At 37.7% G+C, this 23,843-nt stretch overlaps 1 protein-coding gene across 1 annotated transcript in view; it reads right to left on the minus strand.

The window, feature by feature from the left end:
- Window positions 1-23,843, minus strand: part of NCKAP5 (NCK associated protein 5) — a gene marked incomplete at both ends in the record, with an annotated part of 383,473 nt that overhangs the window by 63,265 nt on the left and 296,365 nt on the right. Inside the window, 2 exons of the mRNA XM_082314721.1 lie at window positions 268-459; window positions 3,575-3,679. Coding sequence (XP_082170847.1) covers window positions 268-459; window positions 3,575-3,679 — 297 coding nt within the window. The remainder of the gene's footprint in view (window positions 1-267; window positions 460-3,574; window positions 3,680-23,843) is intronic.

Below are 23,843 nucleotides of genomic sequence, written 5' to 3' on the forward strand. Positions count from 1 at the left end.
TTGGACTGTGAAAGACAGAATAAATGTCAGAATAAATGAGGAAACTGTGAGCAAATTGGGGTGATAAAGGAATTGTTAAAAAAAAAATCAAGAAGAGGGAGAGGGAGGGAGAGATCAGGGAGAAAACCCTTACTGAGTTTAGTGACAACTGTTTTAAATACAAAAGAGAGAAGAAAGTGAAAAAAAAATCTGAAATAGGCAGCTTTTCAATTAATCTTGTTTCAGATTAGCTTAAGCTAATAAATGAAGAAAATTAATTTGATTTACCCTTTTGCTGCATGTCTTTCCATCATTCCAAGTGTAGGAGGAACCACTGGAATATTCACTGCAAGCACTTGAGAGGGAGAGTTCACTGCTACTGCAGCTGCTCCGGGGATACAGCCGGCTAGGACCTGTCATATTTAATTGACTCTGGCATTTCAAGACAGGTATACTGGATTTCACGTTCTGCTGGCATTCCTAAAATATGAGAAGAAATAGAAATATGTTATGGGTGGAAAAAGGTAATTTAATTTCCTCTTGATTAAGAAGGACAAAGAAAAAGCAAGTAAGCTACTTAACACCTCCCTGTTATGCCATTAGCATCTGGTGAATTTAATACAGAGAAGTAAATTAAAAATTGCTAACATTTTCATTTGTTGGGGGAAAAATCCACAATCCTCCATGTTTTCTTCTTTATTCTTGAATACTAGTATTCTGCTCTTCTTTTGTTAAAGATTATTCTGAGTCTATTTGAATTATGCTTTGTACATAAGCAGCGTGCTCCAGTAAGATACAGAAAACAAAGTTATAAGAATATAAGTACATCTTGACAACTGCATTATAGCCCTACAATGTAACAGATGAGGCTGTACATCTTGGACAGGGTAAATTAATTTAGTATCCCAACCAGAATGTCCACTGAGAATGGAATCTCTCCATTACAGTCTAATTTTGGTTTCCTATCTAGTTCAAAGCTTTGTCTAAGAAACTCTCTGACGTAGGACAATCCATCTTTGTGTCGCTCACAGACAGCTGAAGCCTCTTGCTTATGCAATTTATTGACACTTTATGGCTGCCTTTAGTACTTGTGTAGTTATCGCCCCTCTCCAAATGCAATTTCAGCTGACTGTGACTAAGTGCCAGCTTTGAGGAAGAGAGTAATGAAGAGCAGATAGCACTTTAGGTAAAATATTAAGCCTCTGTAGGAGTATCTAGGATGCCTTTAATTTGTTTTCAAACTAATACTCTTGTGCCTAACAGTGTTAGAGCTTCTTTAATGTTAAGTGCCTGCACCATTCTGTTATGCTTTTCTCCAGGTTCCTTACAGAATCAGACATCTTTTTAATTACCAGGAACACCAAACAGAGTGACATGACTCTGTTTCATAAAACTTTGCTTTGGATTTCATTAAGGCAAGATCAAACAATATTTATTGATTTTTTGTATGTAGATACACCCCAAATTAATTTTGCTTATATGAAAATTTTACCTTTATATTCAGGAAGACACAAGAAATCTAAAGTTATTGAGTCCACAAAACAATTATCAAAACTGCGTATGCAGTAGGCACAGCCTCTTCATGCAAATCTCTGGAAAAATGCTCAGTTTGTAGGCACTTCTCATACACTAACATGTTTGTTGGCCTTCTGCTAATTTCTTCCATTTATTCCCCCATGTCCTCCCATTTATTACTACTAGGGTTGAACCTTTTTTCAGTTAAATGGAAGAGAGCAGAATTTTTACTGCTGAGGAGTTCATCAGTACAGCTGTTCATTGCTCAACTGACATAATAATGTGCTGTTTTTGACAAACGTAACTACAGGGCAAATCATTATTCTCTGTCACAGGCAAAACCTATGAATGGGAAAATCATTTAGAGGTAGCAAGAGCACATTTCACCTCTGGGAGTTATTGGTACATGTTCTCCTAGGAAGTCAAATGGATGCAGGAGGAATAGCCTTTAAATCCACTGGCTCTGGGAAGAATACATCTTTCAGCATCAGAGGCAGGCTGATGCCTGTGTTTTTGGCTCTGAAACAGACTTTCTTGTTTTGTTGAGACAAATTACTCTTTATTTCTGACATCGTGGTTCCCATGGGAGACCCTCTCTCATCAGCATCCTCAGCTATGATGGTGTCATTCCCTGTAAGGTTGACTGTAGAGAGGCCAATGGCAGCATCTGCTTGTTCTGGCTATTTCGTTGCCTTTCAGCTGTGGCATTGGGAAAACATGTCATGTCAAATTTCTGCCCTTTATACTAGGCTATGTCCCAGTCATCATAGTGTTTAAGGGAAGGATGCCTGTAAAATCCTTTCCTATAAGAACCTCCTGTAAGAGGAAAGAGGAGATCACAACATACTGACAAGTACTGCCTTCCCTTTCTGTCATCTTCAGCTAGTCTGAGAGCCTGTCCAGGAGAAAGGCATTTGCTCCTACAGGTTTAGCAATGGGAAAAATGGAGATATCTAAGCAAAGCAAAAAACCAGTATATTACTCTAATCATCTTTATTGTTTAAGAGATGAGAAAATGTGCAAAAAATACCATGCCATTACAGATTCTGAAGTAGGATATCTGCCCAATTTCTAGATTGCATTCAGATCACTAAAGAGAGAGTGGAATTTTCTCCTGCAATTTGCCTTTATTGTCTAAATTATCAGAGAAAGTACTTTGAATAGTATGTTTATGATGCATTAATTAAATATATTTAACTTGCATATGGGTCTATTAACTGACATGGTGAAATTTTAATTTTTTGTAATCATGACTTAAGTCATTACTTTTAATGAAATTAGAGCAAAAAGGCCTGAATGTAGTATTACAATTTAAATACACATTTTTTTACTAGACATCACATAAAATTGAAAGAATCAGACTATTAAAGACACAAAACTCTATATTAGAAAAACCTAACCTGAAGGCTTAATTACATATAATGCAAAGGGTCATTAGCATTTCTGTGAACCTTTGAAACAATGCCTTTTCATTAAAGTATGTATTACAAAAGAGATTACATTTTTGTTGACACTACTATACTTCAAGATCAAAGGCCCACACAGGTTCAATGTTCTGTTCTTGTCCTCTTTGTTTCCCTCTATCTTTATGTGACTTTTGTTTTTTAAGCTACTTTTCTCTTTGACAATGAAACATGAAAGCCACACTGGCTATCGTTTTGCCAAATAAGCACAAAGCCAACCCCATCTGAAAAAAAAAAAAATGCAGAGGCCATGAATTTTTAAAAGTTCATACATAATATATCATAAAAGTAGGATGAATAATACAGTGTATGGGCTTTAATAAAAAGCTCCTTGACCATTTCTCAGAGATTCTGAGATGTAATCAATACCCAAAAAGGTATCTTGGGGACATTGCTAAGATTTACGCTTTTTTGCACAGAGTGACACTATCTGCTTACTATATCAACTGAGGACACAATATTGAATTTCAGAGAACAGAAGGAAGAAGAAGCATTGTTATCTGCCTCAACAGTGTTCCACTTCAGAGATCAGCTTTATGGCTCATCCCTGACATCAGACTTCAGAGGCGAAACGGAGGGTTCCAAATAAGGGGTACAAGGACAGCACAAAAACTCACGTGAATCTGAGCATCAGCAGTTCGAGATTGCATCAGGCTTCTGTTTCGTTCTACTTCTGAAATCACATCCCCAGATGAGAGGTCTAAGATGCGTGAATGGAGTTTCTGGGGGGGCAGAAGGGAATGAGCAAAGCATAAGCATTTGTCAAATAAGCAGCAGATCAGCATTTTTAAAATTCCAAACTCTGCTGTTAAATTTCAAGGGAAATGAAGACCCCGAGGTAAAAGAAGATTTGCTCTAATTTGAAATGTTGCTGTTTGTGCTTACTTTGTCCAAGACTTCCTGTCTGCAGAACAGATCATTCTTCATCCAAAACAAACTCTACTTTTTCTTCTAGTCACTGTTTTGCAACTTATCATTACTTCACATGCAACAATGACAAATGAACACGAGTCCCACCATTATCCACAGAGTTTGACAGGTTTCAGAAAAAAAGCATAAAAATGAACTACAAAATTAACATTTATAAATCAATCAACATGTTAATGTTGTTTTATTTACGAGCTGTTACACCTTGAGTGAATGATTGCGAAAGTGACCCTATTTTTAAACAGCATTGATCTGCTGAAGGCCTCCCTTGCACACATTTTAACTCAAAGTCATTAATGTCATCTGCTAGGAACAATTAATGTGAATAGAAAATAATTGCATCAGGGAACTAGGGACTCAGAGGATTTTGTGCATTAATATTCACATGCTGTTCGATTATATACACAGTTCTTTTTCCAGTTTTGCTTGGAAGGATGGCTAAGCCTGTGCCTTTTCCTCCACGTTCACCTGTATACTAATTACTAAGAATTTCAGTGTGCATTAAGCCTGATTTGTTTTAATTGCAGTTTCATGCATTTCATGCATGTCATGATTTATGTGAATGCCTTGGCCGATGACTTCAAAAGAAGAAATATCTGCAGTCTTGTCAGTCATTGGACCAACATATCATGTAACAGGCAGTATGGATCTGACTCACAGTCCACTGAAATCAATGAAAAAGGACTTAAAAAAAACCCCAACCAAACAAAAGGACTTTGGATCAGGCTGTTTTCATTTTCCCATTAATTCTCCAGGCTTGCAGCCTGAGAGACTACAAGCACAAATGGTGCAGACCCTGCCAGGGCGCTTTGCCAGGGGGACTCTGTGAAGGATGCAAACCATGGAGACTTGTCGAGGCTGCATGAGTGGCCCATCACCCTGTCCATCCAAAAAACCTGGTCAAAGAGGGAAAAAGAACCTGTAGCTGCAAAAGCCCTTCCACACTGTGCAGTAGTAGTAATGGCAAGACAGTTCTTTGCAGGGTCCTGAAACATCAGTCACGCAGGACTCCCTAGCCTGCTCTCCTGGTACCCACTGCAGAATTTCATCTGCTAGAGAACAAAGCAGGTGGCCGTTCCTACAGCCTGTTATCTGCAGGCTGTGCTTCAGGCATCTCTTCCAGACAATCTAGCAATTTTTTTCAAAAGCTACTAATTATAAATTTGGGAGTAATTTCTCAAGAGTTACATATTCATCCAGGTTTCTTCAGGAGGTACTATCTGTCACAGACAGATTATGGAAAATATTTTCAATGATGATCAACGTTCTGTACAAACGTATTTTTTCCAGTATATTGTTGAATAGATTAAAATGCTACAAGCACTTAGTACCCAATATACTTTTCATTATAAATATTAACTACCTCCAGGCTATGTGTTTTTCAACATCAGTGATGCTTATCGCCTAGTTATTCAGTGTGGACCTTTTAAAGTGTTATTACTAGAGTTACTGTCAGGTGTTTGTTCAAGATTTAAGCTCCAGATAAAATGCCTTCCCAAACTCACTGACATACTGACTTAGTACACGCGTTATCCTTGACAATAATTCCACCTGCATTGTTGAACCACCAGAGAATTCCACTGTTTTCAGAACCAGGAGTCACCACTGATGTTATGAACATGTGGTGTGCTTGGTCTTTGCAAAGGAATTGCTTTCTCCAGTGAAACCAGTCACGTGATTTTTGCTTCCATAGGTATTTTAGCAGAAGTTACTATAGCCAAATCTGTGCATTACAGATGGTAACTGGGGACATCTGAGATGGATGAACATTTATACTTGAACATTTATTTTCCCAGAAAAAAGTATCCTAGAAATAGTGCTGTCTTCCCATTTTTCCAGCAAGGCATTTTAAATACTTCATTACTTAAATGGGAACATATATGCATCTTAATAAGGGAAACTAAATATACACCTATAACGTCATCCAATGGAATTTAGTGTGCTGCTGTTATTGTCCATATCAGACATAAGAGCAGAGATCAGCCCAATTGGGACCCACAGAAAAAAGAAACAATATTTGGCCAGTGACAAGCCGTAGCCCAGCAGAACGTGCTGTAAATGGCTCAGAGTTACAGGGCTCCCTCCACAGGGGCTCAGTGACCAGAAGGGCTGAGCTGCACATGGGTCACGCTATGTTTGAATCATCTTTGCCAGCGTTAAACTCTATGACTTTATAATATTATAATGACAAGGGTGAATCAGCAGACTAAAATGATTAACAAAGAGGGAAAGTGTTTTCTCAGGATGTATAATGTGATTATATTTCTGTATCAAACAAAAGATCATCATATTGGGAGTACTCCCACACACACATATGCAAATAACCTAACAGACACACGGCTAGCACAATGACTAGCATTAACAAACAGCATAACAAAGTTTGAGATCATTAATTAAATATAGGCACACAGCACTGAAGCAAGTCATCCAATTACAAAAGGAAAATGATAAGAAAATTTTTTTTCTTTCATTTACTTTTTCCTTCTCCATTTCTAATTAAAAATGGGAAAAACTCTACTATTTGTTAGAAAACCTCATTAATGATCCACTTAAAATCAAGTAGCAGATTGTGCTAACTATGTATCTTGATTCTGATTTCTTCTCAGATACGCAAATTGTACTGTGTCCCTTATGGTTATTTTCAGATGGCAGTCACAGAACTAGATCAAGGAGTTACTGCTGCCTTGAAAATTGTACAATATTAAAATCACTGTTGATGCTATCATGATGCAATGCAACAAAAGGCAGACCACAGCACAGAATGACTTCCACAGAAAAGATCACATTGGTTTAAATGAATACTTATCTATGAAACTGAAGAGTTACAACCATAAATCCAAGTCACCTGCCCGATTTGTTGGTGCCCTATATAACAATAACGGGAAACCGAGCAATATTTGTACATGGTGGGGAACGGCTGGGACCCTCTGAACACAGGAAACCATCAGGAGCGCTGGATCGCAGAACAGAAACCCCTTATGGTTTGCATACAGTATGGGCTGGGCCAACTTGCTCGGAAATTATCCTGTACTGAGCACTGCCAGGGCAGGTGTGGACTAAAAAGTTCGTAGCATCTTAGCTAGAGTAGACCCATGTCTCTACAGAAGGTGGGTGCTGAGAGGTACAAAGGCCAGGACAGAGCAGAAAGGGCCTCTCTGTGGCTGCCTGTGGCCAGTAGCAGAAAAGCTCCTCCTTCACCTGTGAGACTGATGCAGAAAAGGCCGTGTCCTTTGTGGCTCAATGTCAAGATTAACTCCCGTTAGCCACGTAAAAAATAAAAACAAAGTAATTGATAATTTAGGTGAAAACCTATTATATCAAGTGCAATAGGAAATACAATTATCTGGCAGGCAGATAACCAATCCATCAAACAGTAGGCCAGTTCCCCCTCCCCCCAGCAGCACCCTTATTAAGGCTTTCTAGGAAGATAAAAGAAGGCTACTGCCTGCTGGCATGAGGCAATATTACAGAGAGACTCCCCTAACTATTGTGCCTCTTGACTGTATCTGTGCAGAATATCTATCAGTTCCCATCTCCGTTTTGAAACGCCTAATGGCCTGCAGCATTGCCAGAACAATTTTCAATGAATTATGCCAAACTGTACACGGCTCTCCAATACTGGATGAGTTAATTGCTATTAAATCAATTGGCTTTGCTTTTCTCACATGAGCCAAAGTCCATCATTCACAAGAAAGAAATTCTCTCTCTAGGTTCTAAGGAGACATTTTCATCCTGGTGCTCCGTGCCAGAGCTGTAAATGTCTGTTCGGTGCGCGTGGCCTCCTCCCATCTCTGCTGTTACCTGGGCATCACAAACCTGAACAGGCATGCTCTGGACTGCTCTCCTATATAACTTGACCATTGCAATAGGAGTGGCAGGGGATACCTTTTCTGCAGCCTTCACACCACTCATTTTTCATCATTCTCTGCACAAAGAAGATTCCCCTCAAGTCCACAGGCAGCTCCAGTTCTACCCCTGTTGTACTAAATGAGTTAAGTCTTAGCAACTCGACCAAAAACGTGCAAAAAAATGTGCAACACAAGAAGAGTGCTGATATGGTGATCTCTTTATAGGTGTGACAGAGGCTCATGAAAGACAAGAGCTCTTTCTAGCTGACTTTCTTTCACAGTCATCTGACCTGTCTCACTCTTCCTGTTCCCTTGTTCATCTTTAACTGTCATATCCATCAGAAGCAGAGTGCAGCTAGGAAGTAATCACATCTAGGATGAGCTTTAGTTTCAAAGGTCTTACAGAAATATAGTACTCTCTACTACATTTCCATTACGCCATAGGAGATAGCAGACCAAAGAAAGAAAAAAATATGATTAGGTATGCAATTTACATAGTATTAGTTTATGAAGAAATATAATCTGTTATGAAACTAAATCTTGATTCTTTTAGTCCTTAGATACGTTGCAGAGGGGATGTTCAGCTGGAGATGAGAGAATATCCTTCACCTATTCCATCAGAAGTTACCTAGATTAAGAACACGTGCTATTCAAAGTATGAAGTGTGAACTTCTCATACACTAAATCCTCTGAAGTAAAGGAGAAAGTTAAGTATAAGGGAAAAATAATAAAACCTCTGAAAGTAGAAATAGATTTTGCTTTTAGAAAAATCAGAGTTTGTAATACATATGCTTTTGACATATGGTAATTCTGCTTTCTAAAGAGAGCAGAACAAGTGGTTGTCAACATAAAACAGCCAAATATGAAGCAAAAACGAAAGCTGTAAAAAGATGCTTCCATTTTATTTAATTCTAATAATCACTAACATAGGAAATGTACTTGCAATTGTATACTGTGCACATACAGCAGTGCCTGATGGTTTATTGCATATAATTGATGTCATGAAAATAAAATTATAATAATTTTTTCAGCTCTTGGAAATTACATATTTAATAGCAAATCCAGAATTATGTCTCCTACTAGTCACTTCCTATAAACAGAAATTCATGGCCATCAATGTTTAACTTTGTAGTAAAAGAAAATTATTCTTTCCATTTTCACAGTTTATAATGGCAATAGCAATTGTCATACTGAGCACTTTCCACTAGTTAACCAGCTTGGCTGGGAACTTGCCTTCATCTTTCCAGCTACTTACTGCATGTGAAGAAAGGCAGCTTCCCAGCAGAGTTCTTGTGCATGGTATATGCCATCCCAGATTCCTTTTTATACCTAGATCCTTTAGGGTAATTTCAAGGACATTTCACTGTGGAAACAGCTGTGCTTATTTCCTTCTAATTCTCTAATAATTTGCTTTGCAATCATCATTTATCCTAACAGTGTGAAGTCACTTCTGACTGTGGCTATTTCTTATAAATATTTGAGACGAACATGAAGTCTGGCATTATGGTGGTTCAGCTGCAGAATACAGCATGTACAGAAACATTCCTGTCCTTTTTACCACTTTTCAGTAGTGCCTTTACATGAAATAAGGTCCCCTATGCACAATCATATTCTTGTATTTCTGCCCAGAAGTAAACAGTTAATAATGAGATTTTTTGTGCCAGTTCTGGGAATAAAACATGGCCTTATCTTATAAGCTACACAGAAACATCCATATCGGTGTATGTCTCTCTAGATTTTCACAAGTGCGTTAAAAAGAGACGAAACTTTAAAGGATGAGGAAATAAGAAAACAACTGTTATTCCTTAAGAAAACAACTGGTATTCCAGGGTGGTGGGTGGGGGCTTTTAAAAAATCAGCATTTTCAAAGGAAGAAACACGAGATCCAGATACTAACTTTTCTCGCTCACAGCATTAGGGCAGCATTCTGAGTCCGCGTTCATACTCACTGGTTCATACTCACTGGTAGTAACATAACAGTTCAATAATTCTATGCTTCTGGATTTATATCTTTCCTTTACAAAATTTGTTACACGCTTTGTTACACGCTTATTTGTTACATTACAGGTAAAACACACAGGTTTGACTATATGGGATTATTTTGCAACAAATATTTAGACTCATATTTTCACTTGCACATATAGCAAACACAACCAATCAATCTGTACCTGTGCACCAAAATTTTGCATCAAGTAGCAGCCATGGAAAAGCAAAGTATCAGTGAAACACAGGAGCAACTAGAGGTTCACCAGAGCTCTGTTCTGGCCCTGTTCTTTTGCTGCGAAACACTTCCTAGAGAAAGGGAATAAAGCTCTGCAATATGGGTAACAGGAGTTTGTCACAGGAGATACTTAGGAGAACATGTGATATGGAGTCAAGTTGTCAAGTAACTCCTTTCTCGTACCATTGGGCCGTATTTAACCACGTACAGGACTGGGGATCAAATTGGAGTGGGAAACAAACAGCCTTTGACCGTTTAAAGTACTCCTCCCTTCCCCAAAATAACTACATGCTTATCACTTCTTAGACCTCTAGAAGTTATTAATACAACTCTGTGCAGGCAAGCACATATAACTTCTGACTGTAAAGCTAATGCATCACACTATGCTATTTTTTCTGCTTCTCTGTTGCTACAGGCACCATTTCTAACAGACCAAGCTGTTACTGAAGATACTTGATATTTGGCAAAAGCCTGTAACATGGAAGGTTATCCAGCTCAGTCTGAAACCGGCAATGCAACTCAGAAGTCTTATACCCCATGGTATTTAGTATGAATATATATGTTGTCTTTCATATTTAATATTCTGTTCTTTCTTAAGGTCTGTCTGACAGGTTAACTAAAATTATTGCCCTAAATGTTGCTGCTATGGTTCTCAACAGCTGTATTACAGGAGACTTACCACTACAGATGGCTGGATTTATTTTTGGTGGGAGGAGGGTGTTAATACCCAGTAAGTGAACCCCAGGATAACTCTCACAGTGCTATGAGCAGGCAGTTGGAGACTGTTATTTATTGGTCTTACCTACAGCTGTGTAAAATACAGGAAACAATCACAAACTTGCAGTATCGCTCAGTGGTAACAAGGGGCAGAGTTATACATAAAATCAATATTAAACTGATTAACTGTAAAATACATTTCAGTAAGCTAAATCTGTTCTTAGTACAAAAAAAGGAAGTTTCCAGCTATTCCAGAAATTTCAAGTCAAGTGGATTTGAATTTTCCAATAATCTAATAAAAATACTTCCATGAAAGTTCTAATTTGATATTTTCCATTTGTTTTTGTTGTTTTTCCCTCCTACTAGGCTGACTTTGCTAAAAAACCTAGAAGCCTGGTGATACAGAAGATGCTAGGCTTTAAATTCAAACCCAGTATTAATAGTGGTTTGTCAGTTTGGCTGGTAAATCCTCCAGGCGAGTTTACTAAGACTTAACTGACAACATCCAAGACAAAGTACAAGGGTATGCTATTACAAATATTTGTGTGGAAGATTAGGGTGCTAAAACTACATCAGAAAATCCTGTTAACAAGGCAAATCCAGCACAAAAAATAAAACAAAGGTTTCACTTGCATCTGCTTCAGATTTTCCAGGCTTGCTGCTCTCCATTATTATCAAGCCATCCAGAGATAGCAAAAACCAGTGAATAAGATTCCAGAGTAACTCAGAAGGTTGGAAACTTATATCCTAGGGTATAAATTGGGAGGTATTAAGCAGACATTTGATGCATAAACATAAATAACATAATCTCTCTATATTCTTCAGAGAGTTGACAACATATTAATGTTGCCTAAAATTACTCCTGTTCCAAATCCTTTAGTTTTATTAATTTTTATAAACTGCTTTAAATAAAAGTTACATTGAAAGACACAAAGTAATCCTCTCTGATCCTAGTTTTCATTTTATAAGTCTATCAGTGTTTTCAAGCTCTGAGACTCCAAAGTGTTAGTTCTCATTTTAATAGCAGTACGGTAGGAGTCTGTAAATATTGCAGTAATAACAAAATGAGCTAATTTAATTTCTTAGGAAAATGTATGTATAAAGATCCCTGTGGTTTGTAATTACTGTAAAGTCAACAGTTTACATCAATGACCCAGTAATCAGCTAGTCAGAATGTAAATAATTAATGAAATAAATGTTTTCAATGAGCTTGCTCATGGAAGACTCCTTGGAGCATGGTAAAACAGCAGTTTTGTGAGAACAGTGTTGTCGAAGAGTCAAGCCTCTTATTAAGTACATATTTGTATTTTGTTTCTTATTAATTTGGTACAAAACAATAAATGCTTTTTGTAAATACCTTTGTATTGATCTAATACTAATTAATATGTTAATTCCACTTTGCTAAATGAGTGCCAACATCATGGAGGTGCTATGAATTCTGGAACGTCAAGGAGTGAAAGGCAGAATCCTGCACATCCTGACACCTTCTCTTGTTACATTGCTCACAAACAAAACCGTTTTCTCTTAACATTTCAGCATGGTCAGAATCAGTCTAGGAAACAACTTTATACTGAACTCCTGTGACAAGGAAGAACTATACCATTAATCTTTTATGGCATGCCCTACACATGCTATCTATGCTTTGGCACTAAAAAGGTGGGCTGTTTTTTATTATTTCACTGTATTTAAGAAACGCTTTAACACAAAAACAGAGGTGAAAAGTACTGATGTTTCAGTCTCACTTATATAACAGGCATTGCATTATCAATCATTATCTGATTAAATGCTACTCACTAATTTCAACACGCTGCTAAATTGCTGATAGTATGACAGTCAGTGATATTCCTGGCAGCACAATATAATTTTGGTCTTTGTCTTTGTGATTCCTACAGTTTAAACTTCATTTTCACATTCACTTTCTGACTATGCCCCAAAATCATCTAAAGGAATTAGGCAGACCTCAGTACGATCTTGTTATTGACATTTATGTTGATCGATGTTGGCTCTTACAGAATTGGAATCTACAGATCAATTCCCTTATTAGATTCATTCTCAGTGCTGCCATGATCATTTTATCACAGAAGCTGCTGCCATCAAATGCTACTTTATCACTTTATAATGGGATAAGCTGAAGCTTTCCTCTAGCATATAGTTGGAAATGAAAACCGTCTGAGCTCTAAATATTTCTTTTACAGATTTTCAAAAATATCCTTATTAACTGCATATGTCTATTTTAAAGGCTATTTTAAACTCAATTTACCTAACCAGTAATAATTTTTACCCACAAGAAAATTCCAGTTCCCGCATGGTAAAAAAAAAAAAAGGCTAACACTGGAGACTGCCCTGGATCTATTAATCACTTTCCTCCTGCTGAGTCTGTGAGTCAGATGATAGAAAAAAATGAGGCTAAGAATGAAGATATGACAGAAAAAACAACATGGTCTCAGGAATGGTAAGTAGTATTATGTGAACACACAAACACACATGCAAACACTCAAAAAGCACACAGACCGCATAAATACACAAGGTTTGTCGCAAGTGTTTTATCTGGTTTTGAAAATATGCAGGGCCATGGTATTTTTGTAAAAGTGGTGTTACAGCTCCTGTTGAGAGAGGAGTTCATCACATTAATTTAAATCTCCGATAAAATAAATTAGCTTTTTTATTGCCAGGTTGAACTACGGGGCTATGATTGTTATGTATTGCTACAATCTAAGTCTTAATAGCATTTTAGCCCTGTGGTGGTCAAACAGAAACCATTTCAAACCTTCCAAAGGCTATTAAAACATGTGCAGATGTCTGGAAAATTAATACTATTATCTAACTCTAACCTTTTGCCTGTAGGAGGCAAAGGAGAGAGAAGGCTCAGGAAAGATGTTTTAGATCAATACATGGCAAGAGAGGAGGGTAAGCACTGTTTCACACGGAAGTTCATTGGCTGTGAACAGGTGATTCAAGTGCGCAGATTCATCCTTATTTGGGTTGCATTGAAATCATTCATCTACTCAGAAAAATAATTTGAGAGATGAGCGTCATTTTTACAGTCCTTCCTCACTGCTGCTTCCAAGGTCCAGCAAGCTACACACTAGAAAGGTTCATTCATTTAAATGACAAGAGCACGAATTTGTCAAGGTTAATGTTGAACAAGCCATATTTTCCTTGCCTCAGTATTATGCATTTAAAAGGCTTCTCCATCCCTCCACCCTCTTTTCTTTTTCTTTTTTTTTGGTGTAATATTGTTGAAATGTCAGATGGACTGAAAGGAGTTTAAAAGTAGGAGGAGGATTTCAAGAAATACTTTTATTGTTAGTTTAAGGCTTTTACATACATATTTTCTCTCCAACTCTAATGCATTGTTTTTGGCTCTGACAGAATAATTTCAAATAAGGAGAGACTTTTTAAGAAGGCTTTCTTGAATATCTGGATACAAGGTACTTTATTCTACCCTTTTTCCTCAACGCACTTACTTGAGGTATGGTTTAGAAAGAGTAAGTGGGCAGATCCCCAGCTGGTAAGAATTGTTGGCTCCACTTCTTGTGCTGAAATTAAAAGAATTCTGCCAGGTCAGGAATTGTCCCATAGCTTTCCCAAACTTTTGCTGCTTTTCAAAAATAAAGCTTCTAAAGGGTCACAATGTGGATGTGTTGTGGTGTTTCATTCTTGAAAGTCTCAAATCTCACCACAAGATCTCCAAATAGCAGTTCAAGTTCTGCAATATTTATTCTGATATACAACAGTCATAGGGCTTGGGTGCAGGACCGAGTACCACTCTGTAGACCTGATGATCTGAATAAGCATCTCAGATTCTGGCTTCAGACCTCTGTAATTCCACCGGCCTACTCCAGAGTGGTGAGAAAGCGCAAAAGGATCTTGGAATCAGCCTAGCCATGCAAGCCAAGAAGTCTGAGTAAGGCTGAAACACAGGTGAGGTGGGAGAGGCAGTGCTGGTACCAACAATCATAGAATCATAGAATCATAGAATCGTTAAGGTTGGAAAAGACCCTTAAGATCATCGAGTCCAACCGTTAACCTAGCACTGCCAAGTCCATCACTATACCATGTATATATACCTCGAGCACCACATCTATCCGTTCTTTAAATAACTCCAGGGATGGAGACTCAACCACTTAACAACGCACCATACTGGACAATATGAGGATACAGACCTGCACAGCCCATGTTCATCTGCACCTTGCTCCTATTGCTGTAGCCAGGAGGAATACCAGGAAACGGAAAATGAGAAATGTCAGTCATTGCTCCTGGGCCAAACTGTGCTCTTGCAAGGGAAGGTACAGTGCCCTCTGAGCACTATTTAGGAGTTGGACCAGCCTTGGGAGCGCCAGGCCCTGGCATATGATGACACTGAAGAGAGTCCCCTCTCCCACCCTGCAGGCAGTACCAGGGGCAGCCTGCCCCCAGGCTTGAAGCAGCTGTGAGCTTTACCTGTAGCACAGATGGCCGATAGCTGCAGACCCTTTCGGCAGCTGTCTGTGCTCAGAAGAAGCGGTGCCAACATTTGATTAGGAATCTGTGCCCTTGTGAATTGATCGTTTTTTCATGGTAGATGAAAGCAGGGCTTAGGAGGTATTATATAGGAATTTCAAATGGGGTCAGCTCCCAGTTTGGCACCAAATAAGTAGCCAGATTTTTAGAAGAGCTCAACACAATGCCTGAACACCTGAAAGTCTGGTCCCGTGTGCATGAAGGACCTAAAGACCTAAATTAAAGGTTAATTCCATTTGTTATTCCCCCATGAACTGGTGAAGACTGGTAACAGAGCTGAGAGTACCCATATTTCTAATTATTGTCAAGATCTCCTAAGGACCATTTAGTGGAATAAATTTAAGTGAGCCTCTAAAATACAGTGCTAATCTCTGATTCATGTTCACATTTGCAGTATCTATAATCCATAATAATTGTGCCTAGACCTGTGCCTGTGCCCGTATCTACTGTACAGGAGAAGTACACAAGGCTTGTTTAGAGAAAAAAATGGGAGTTAAGCATAAGTAATAGGAAACTTGAAAAAAAAACAGATGGAGCATTTCTGCTTTTAAAATATGACTGAATATAAAAATTTAGGATCAAAACACTACAAAATTAAGTAGTTCATCTCTGAAACTGTATACCAGAAAGATGAACTGAAGAGTGGGCGTATATTTGAGATTTTTAAAGCACTGATATTAATTCAAGATGCCGTTACTTTGGCAGTCTGGTTTCCATACTTGTAATGCAGTAAGATGGCGTTTAATTCATAACGTTGAAGATGCCCTTGTAATGCACACAGGACACAGACAAATCACTGCTCCTCCCCGCACCCAGACATCAGTTAGTGACTAATGGAACACGGCTTGCTCACATCCAGAGCAAGAAATGAGCATGAATGCAATCTAAAAATGCTAAAAATACAGAAAGACTCAAGTCTGTCAATATCACATTGTTAAAGATTTAATGACACAGGTAACATTTCCTTTTAGCTTATTCTTATCAAGAGAGAAACCCAGATGGTAATTTAAGAGTTAAGGCACTAATGGACTCTTCAGTTTCACTGAGCATCTACGTGCTGATTTTATCTTGCAATACAGTATTTCACATTCTCAGCGAAGTCAACAGAGATTTAGTCAATAGTGTCATGGCCTTTGGATGAGGATTTGAATCTTACCAGTATCCAAACCATCATTAAAGAAGATAGGTCATTTGGGAAACAAAGGAGAGCATTAGTAAAATTCAATACTAAAAGATGGGGTTGGTTCAGTAGGTGTTTTATGATTCATTATGAATAGCATTTTATTCTAATTACCACCCCTTTCTTCTATGCGCAGTATCCATAAGAGTACACAAAACATACAAAATATATCACAGGAAAATTATTTTTTTCGTAACAGATGGCAACAGAAAATACCTTTTGAGTAATCTTATGTGCTATAAAGCATTTAGCATAACGTTAGTTTGATTTATTTGATGGAATGTATAATTTAAAATTACTAGCAAATTACACTGACCTGATATAATCTGAACAGTTTAGATGCTACCAAGTAGAGTACTTATTGGCACACCTATTCTTAAGTAAAAGAGCCTTAATTCCATATTGCTTCATGTCTGCAAAGTGCCACTACACTTAAATAACAGTAACACATCCACAGTTATAAGGTAAAATATAAATGAAGCTTTATATGTAGTGAGTGTAATAACAGATGAAATTAATCCTTTATCTATTGTTATTTGTTTCATATACACACACTTTTGCAGTTATCCTTCATTTAAGTTTCAACATCTTAAGAAAACAAAAACGAACTACATACTTAGCTCCATTAGTGCAATAAGAAGAAAATGACACATCTGTAATAATAATGGTTACATTTCTATACTGCTTTAGAATTTCAATAGATTCCCACTTTACCACAACAAGAAGACGACCTCTAAATCTTTGAATCATTTAATTTTATGCATTCTTTTGGTATTTCATTTGGGAGTTATGGAGTGTGAAATATGCACCATGATGAGAAAACAATTATCTAGCACACCTGTTGTTTGTGCAGATTGTATTTAAGCAGGGCATGCAGTGGCTACTATTTTATTCCACTGTGAAATCCAAAATGGGGAGGCTTTAAAAGTTGACCTGATGACAAGAACTTACACTTTCATATGTAACACGTGGCTTGTACTTACCACATCACATGCTGTGATAACATTAGAACAAGTCCATGCTAATTTTTGCTATTAGAATGCCAGTGAGAAAGATTTTTCCATTTAGAAAGGAAACCTGAAAGAATGACTCTTGACTTAAATACACCAAATATGTAAAAAAAAAAAAATTGCAAACTTCAAAACCAGAAACATATCAGACAAAAAAATGGATCTATTGGTCACACAAAACATAAACACATGAGTAACTCATAGAGTTTTAACAAAGTTCACAATCTAGAATAAGGGCTGCCTATAACCAGCCTCTACACTCACACTTAACCATTTATGCAGGGATTTACATGAAAAGTCACTAACACACTCAGCAAACAGAGCAGGCTGGAATAGCATCCCACAGGTTAAGCATTGCTATAGGTTAAATATAACTGCATGGAATAAAAAAGCTTATCTTTTTAATGCTTATTAGAAGTTTGAAGCACAGGACAAGGTTGGAAAGGAATACCGCAATACTATTTCGCATTGTGGAACTCTTTCTTTTTTCTTAAATTTATTCCCATACTGAATGTACACAATAATAGGAAAAACCATGAAAAACATTCTTGTACTTAATGAGTCTGCCCACATACTTGCTTAGGGTTTCAAATGCCATATTGGATTCCTGCCATTATGTGTATCATCATTGATAATAAAAATCCATGCATAAAATAAGGAGAACGCTATGGTTCACCCAGTGTCAGTTGCATATTTTTCTTTATCTAAAAAATAGGCAGTCAAATCTTACTTTCATTGTTAAGGCCTGTCACATCAGTACAGCCCCGCAGTTCTCTTAACATGTGCTTACTCTGAAAAACTGTCTTCGCTCTCCAGAACAATGCTTATACATTTCTTCAAAACTTAAAAAATATTGCTCTCCTCAAAATCATTCATAAATACTTCACCAAAGATCACTTGTGGCTTTCCTAGAGATTATTTGCTCATTTGATTTACTGTTTTTGGTATCTCTGTAGCAACTTATCATCATAGGGATAATGGAAAAAGCTAATTTTTAGATTTGGTATCTGAAAATTAGATATTTAAAATTGTATCACAAAATGTCATGTTTGTGTAGATATGGAAAGCCTTTCAGCGCTTTTCTTTGGAACCTCTCAAGGCTAGTTAAAGTACCTGGACATATGAAATTCTAGCAGTTGGGGGTAATTTTCTCTTAAAAGCATTGTCATTCTCATCAGAACTACATTCCTAGTGAGCTTTAGTTAATATTTGCTTTTTGTTTGAGAGCAAATTGGTAAGAATTTAGGTGCTGAAATAAGGGACAACAGTCTGACAAGAAGGGAGATCACCAAAACACAAATTACAGATGGAGCAGACCTATCAGGTCAGTTGATCTAACGCCCCCATAATAAAACACTGTTCTCCACTGAACCTCTAGCTGTGCTTTGTTTGCTTTAGTTTTAAATGTTGTGAGGGATAATGCCCTACCTCTCCTCCCATACATCATGCCACGGTCTATAACAAAAATTTTTGTGATGTTCCTTTATCAGCCTGAATTAGATTTAGTTCCAGCAAATCATTCTGACAAATATTTTACTTCAAGAATGAAAGATTTATAGTTTCCCTAGTCAGAAAAGAGCACACCAGGATTCCCCCATGTTACAGACTGGTGTTCTTGAGGGACAAGAAAAGCCGCCTCAGCCATTTTGCTCAAGGGATCTCACAAAGCTTCTTGGACGTCTACACCCTGCGGCTGTGATTTACACACTTACAAGCGTAAGTCCCTGTGACTAGAGATGGCCTGTGGAGAGCCACTGCTGTGGATGACATCCAGTGATTCTCAGTGCGCTCCCCAAAATCTGCTTATCTCAGAGCCTCCTTCCAGAGCTGCTGGATATCAGATATCAGCCTAATTCTTTCAGGTATTATGCTGCTGCTGTTCATTCAAAACTAGAAGCTTAACTTCGGGAGATTAGATGGAGCTTCTTTGGAGGGGGCTATTTCCTTTCCTTCTCTCATCACTGACTTTGGTCACCCATTGATCTAACCATTAGGCTCTCATGAACACTTTATTTCTGTAACGTTTCTTCAGCGTATATTTGGAGCCGCAAACAGGGCAAGTAAGAAATATGGTTTACAATGTATTATTACATGTTGATGATTTAAGATGAGATGAAATACAGAGATTTGAAGCTTTGTATTTCTGTCTTCTCAGATGTTATTGGTGAGTGAGGACATGACAAAAATAGAAAGTAGGTACCAGTTTACTGAGATAATGCAAGACTGGAAATAATGACATCAGCATCTTCACAGGAAGGAATGTTCCTTTAATTTGTTCTTGCAAGTCTCAAAAATCTTTGAGTGTTCCTTACTAGATTGCTATCTTGATTCCTGATACAGAGAAGCATTCTTATCATTTCTGACTGCTACAAGACTGGATGTTTTTTCTTGGGACAGGATCTTCGTGACAGTAATTGTGAACTTTTGGTAGCCTTGATCTGGAGAAAGCACTCCAGCAGGGCTACGGCCTGAAATCTTTTGAGAACTGCAAATGGTGTTAAAATCCACCACCTCATTTCTTCGTAGATGCTCTACTGGCAACATAATTCTTGCATAAAGTTTAATGTACTAGTTTAAACTTAATATATCTAAAACATGCTTTACATGTGTGTGATTACCTTTTTGTCTGTTGATACAGCCCTTGAGATTGTTGTTACTTCTAAGCAGTTTTCCACTACTGCTGAAACAATTAGCAGATCTGAAATCGATTTCTCCTTCAAGCCACCAGTCCTGATTCCCGAGTAAGTAAATATCACTACAGATACTGCAACACCTGATTTATATTTATATGTTTACTGAGAAGAAAAGGACAAAGTTTGTTCTGACAATCTGATGGATACAGAGGAACAAATGTGAAGTATGAAAATAAGCAGGTCAAGTGCAGGAGCTTCAAAACTTCAAATACAATTTGCTGATCTTGGTCTCAAGTCTGCCTGCTCTCTGAAGAGCCCAGAGGCACAAGGCAGGACTAGTAGCGGGCTTCTGTTAGATGGGAATTATGCCGCTGCTCAGCATATAACGATCCAGTTATTTAAATATACTTTGGACTGCTGACAAACTGTTTTCTAACAGTGTGTGAAGATCTTTAGTTTTAATTTCAAACCCTCAGATACTTACTTTCTGAAATACTTAAATATTTCGTGTATTTGATTGCTGTGAAGCAATGCAACTTCACTTTTAACCTTCTGCATTCAGACATCATCATGTCTAATGATGTCTGAACCAGAGGTCAGACTCTGAGACCAGATATTCCATCTCCTTTTGTCAGGTGCTAGGGCAATTAATTGCCTTCTTTTTCTTCCCATATATAATAATGTCGTTGGTGCAATTTACCCCTTCCTGCTAAGTTGTACAACTGTTTCCTTCTAAGTATGTACAGCTACACTCTATCTCATATGTCAGGGCATAGTTGTCAGGTTATTAAAAGAGCTACTATCAATGCAGTTATAACAAAGCAGTTATTATTTAAATTGACCTTCTGAGAATTCAGCAGACTGTGCTGTAGCATTCCAGAAAAAAATTTAGACGTAAAATTAAAGAGTGTGGATGGTCCATGAGTAATTGTGCTGGTTTTAGCTGGGATGGAGTTAATATTCTTCATAGCAGCTGGTATGGGGCTGTGTTTTGGATTTGTGCTGGGAACAGTGTTGATAACGCAGGGATGTTTTCATTCCTGCTGAGCAGTGCTTACACAGAGTCGAGGCCTTTTCTGCCTCTCACCCCACCCCACCAGCGAGGAGGCCGGGGGGCACAAGCAGCTGGGAGGGGGCACGGCTGGGACAGCTGACCCCAACTGGCCACAGGGCTGTCCCACACCGTATGGCGTCCTGCTCAGCATAGAGAGCTGGGGGAAGGAGGAAGGAAGGGGTGGGATGTTCAGAGCGATGGCATTTGTCTCCCCAAGTCACCGTTACGTGGGATGGAGCCCTGCTTCCCTGGGGATGGCTGAACACCTCCCTGCCCATGGGAAGGAGTGAATGAATTCCTTGTTTTGCTTTGCTTGTGCGTGCGGCTTTTGCTTTACCTATTAAACTGTCTTTTTCTCAATCCATGAGTTTTCTCACTTTTATTCTTCCAATTCTCTCCCCCATCCCACCAGCGGGGAAGTGAGTGAGTGGCTGTGTGGTGCTTAGTTGCCGGCTAGGGTTAAACCATGATGGTAATAGATGAAACTAATCTAGCCAGAGAAACACAAGGAGAAAATAGATGCTTTAAGAGTCCTCCCTGCTTTGTTCTGAAGTTGATAAAGTAGAATTTTTATGACGGAAATAAAATGGCAATGAAAATACAGTTTAGGATCAGAGATACTGTAAATCTTATGATTAGAAATATTATTTTATACTTCCCCCAACTATGAAAATTTTATTACTTATTTAATAAATAAATCAACTACATAAACGTTGTTACTTGCCACTTTTTAACACATTTCACCGAAGGTTCCCTGCATGCTTTATAAAAAACCTGTGACAGCAAATTTCTGGGTGAAAAGTGAAAGCAAGTCTTCATCCATGGGAAGAATTCAGCTAACAAACATGTTGAATTTATGTAAACAGAGATACATAATATAAACAAATTACTGTAATATCTATCAGAAGGCAAACCCTGACCCCTGTTATCCTCAGTAACTTTACAGAAGTCATCATTGTTGTAAAAGGAGTATATGTAGTATCGGACTCAGGTTCAATGTCATTGGTTATATTTACAGGTAGGAGTGGAAAAAGAGGGCTAACTAGAAGCAAAAGATCTGTGAAAAGATCTGTGTCTCAAGACTGAGCAGCCTATACCCGATAAAGTCAAAACAAGTCTGTGAGACAACATAGCTAAGAAGTGGAAAAACTCTATAATTTGGTGATTTTAGCAGTTTAAAGTTTCTTTGAAGAAAATACTGCATCATATAGAAAAAATAAGGCAAAGATGGAAATACAGTGATATTGACATTTACATTTAAAAATGTTTCATAGATGCTATACATGGCCGTGGGCAAAGCAGAAGTATTACGTTTCATCTAAGGCTTCTTATTCCTATTCTTGTATCCTCTCTTTGGATTTATCTTATCCCTTCAGCAACCTGCTGTATATCACCTCCACAAATTTCCCTCTTCACTTCCAACCAGTTTCTCTCTACCCAATTTTAAATCTTAAGTCCATTATTCCCAACTGTTTCTCCCACTGCCAGCTGAAATACAAGGCGGCTCACTAAAATGGAGCTCCTGGTTTTCTTTTCCCAAATGTCTCTTACTATGACAGGCAGAATTTCATCTCTTTTTAGCAACCACATTAACTGAGGAAAATGAAGGCGGCTTGGGCAGAAGCTACTCCTCTGTGCTAGATTTGAACTAAAACTATTGCTCTTCTTCAGATGCTGAGACAGAAACACTTTTCCAAGGCTTCTTCATTTTAAGAAGAAAGATTGGCTGAATAAAATAAAATTAAAAAAAAAAAAATGATCAGGCTCCTCTTTATTTATCTACCCTAATACTGGCTCTGTAAATCACACCCTTCAACTAGAAAGAATATCCCCAAAAAGACAGGGTAGCTCTTAAAATCATCTACAATACAAAAGAGGTGACAGAAAAAAAAAAAAAAAGCTTGAGTTCTCTCTTTTTCCTCCTTACATTTTGCATTGGCATTACTGAATCTTTTCATGACAGGAGTGACATATCCTCTGTGTCACTCTCCCTACAAGCAGTAAGCACACCAAAATTTCTAGTAGCAAAGAACTTATATGGCAATATACATAATCACATGCCTCAAGAAAACACGCATATTTCTCTTAAAATACTACTAGGCCCTTTGATTTCATGAGTACTTACACTTCTTGTAAATGCATGAAAGTGTAATACTTTTAATAATAGTTTTACAGTGAAGGATTCCTGAAGCAGTCATGAAAACCTTACTACATGATTTTTTTTTTAAATTGGTAGCAATCAGTTTTTCTTTTGATCTGTGTGAGAAGCATGAGGAAAAACAACACAGTGCAATCGGTACGGTACATGGGCCATTATTCTGCAGTCAAATTCAGAACACTGGTACCAATCTCTTAATTGCAAAAAATGTGAATTATCTGATTTCTAAGATGAAGACACCTGAATCATATATTTGCTTAAAATGAAGTATTAAAAAAAACTAGGGCAATGGTGAAATCTTTTTTTTTTTTAAGAAATCTCTGTTTCTGTTGAAATCTAAGATGTCAAGAATGTTTATGGTTTAAAAATAAGCTTACTTTTTAATACAAGAGTCTTCTAATGGCAATTACAGAATAATTTGATGGTAATACACAATCAAATCACAGAAGCTGCTACACAGAAAAAGTAACTAATACTATTTATTTTTAGCTTTTACCCTCTTCTGCAGCATTCTTCAAGATTTTTAATTGTACTGAGTGTGAATACTCCTAGGATGAGATCAGCATGTAAATAAAATTGAACTGTATTGTATCAGACGGTAGAGGAAAGGTGAAATTAACACCACGTGTGTGTGT

The sequence above is a fragment of the Platalea leucorodia genome (assembly GCF_965183815.1).
Source record: "Platalea leucorodia genome assembly, chromosome: 5".
Taxonomy (NCBI): domain Eukaryota; kingdom Metazoa; phylum Chordata; class Aves; order Pelecaniformes; family Threskiornithidae; genus Platalea; species Platalea leucorodia.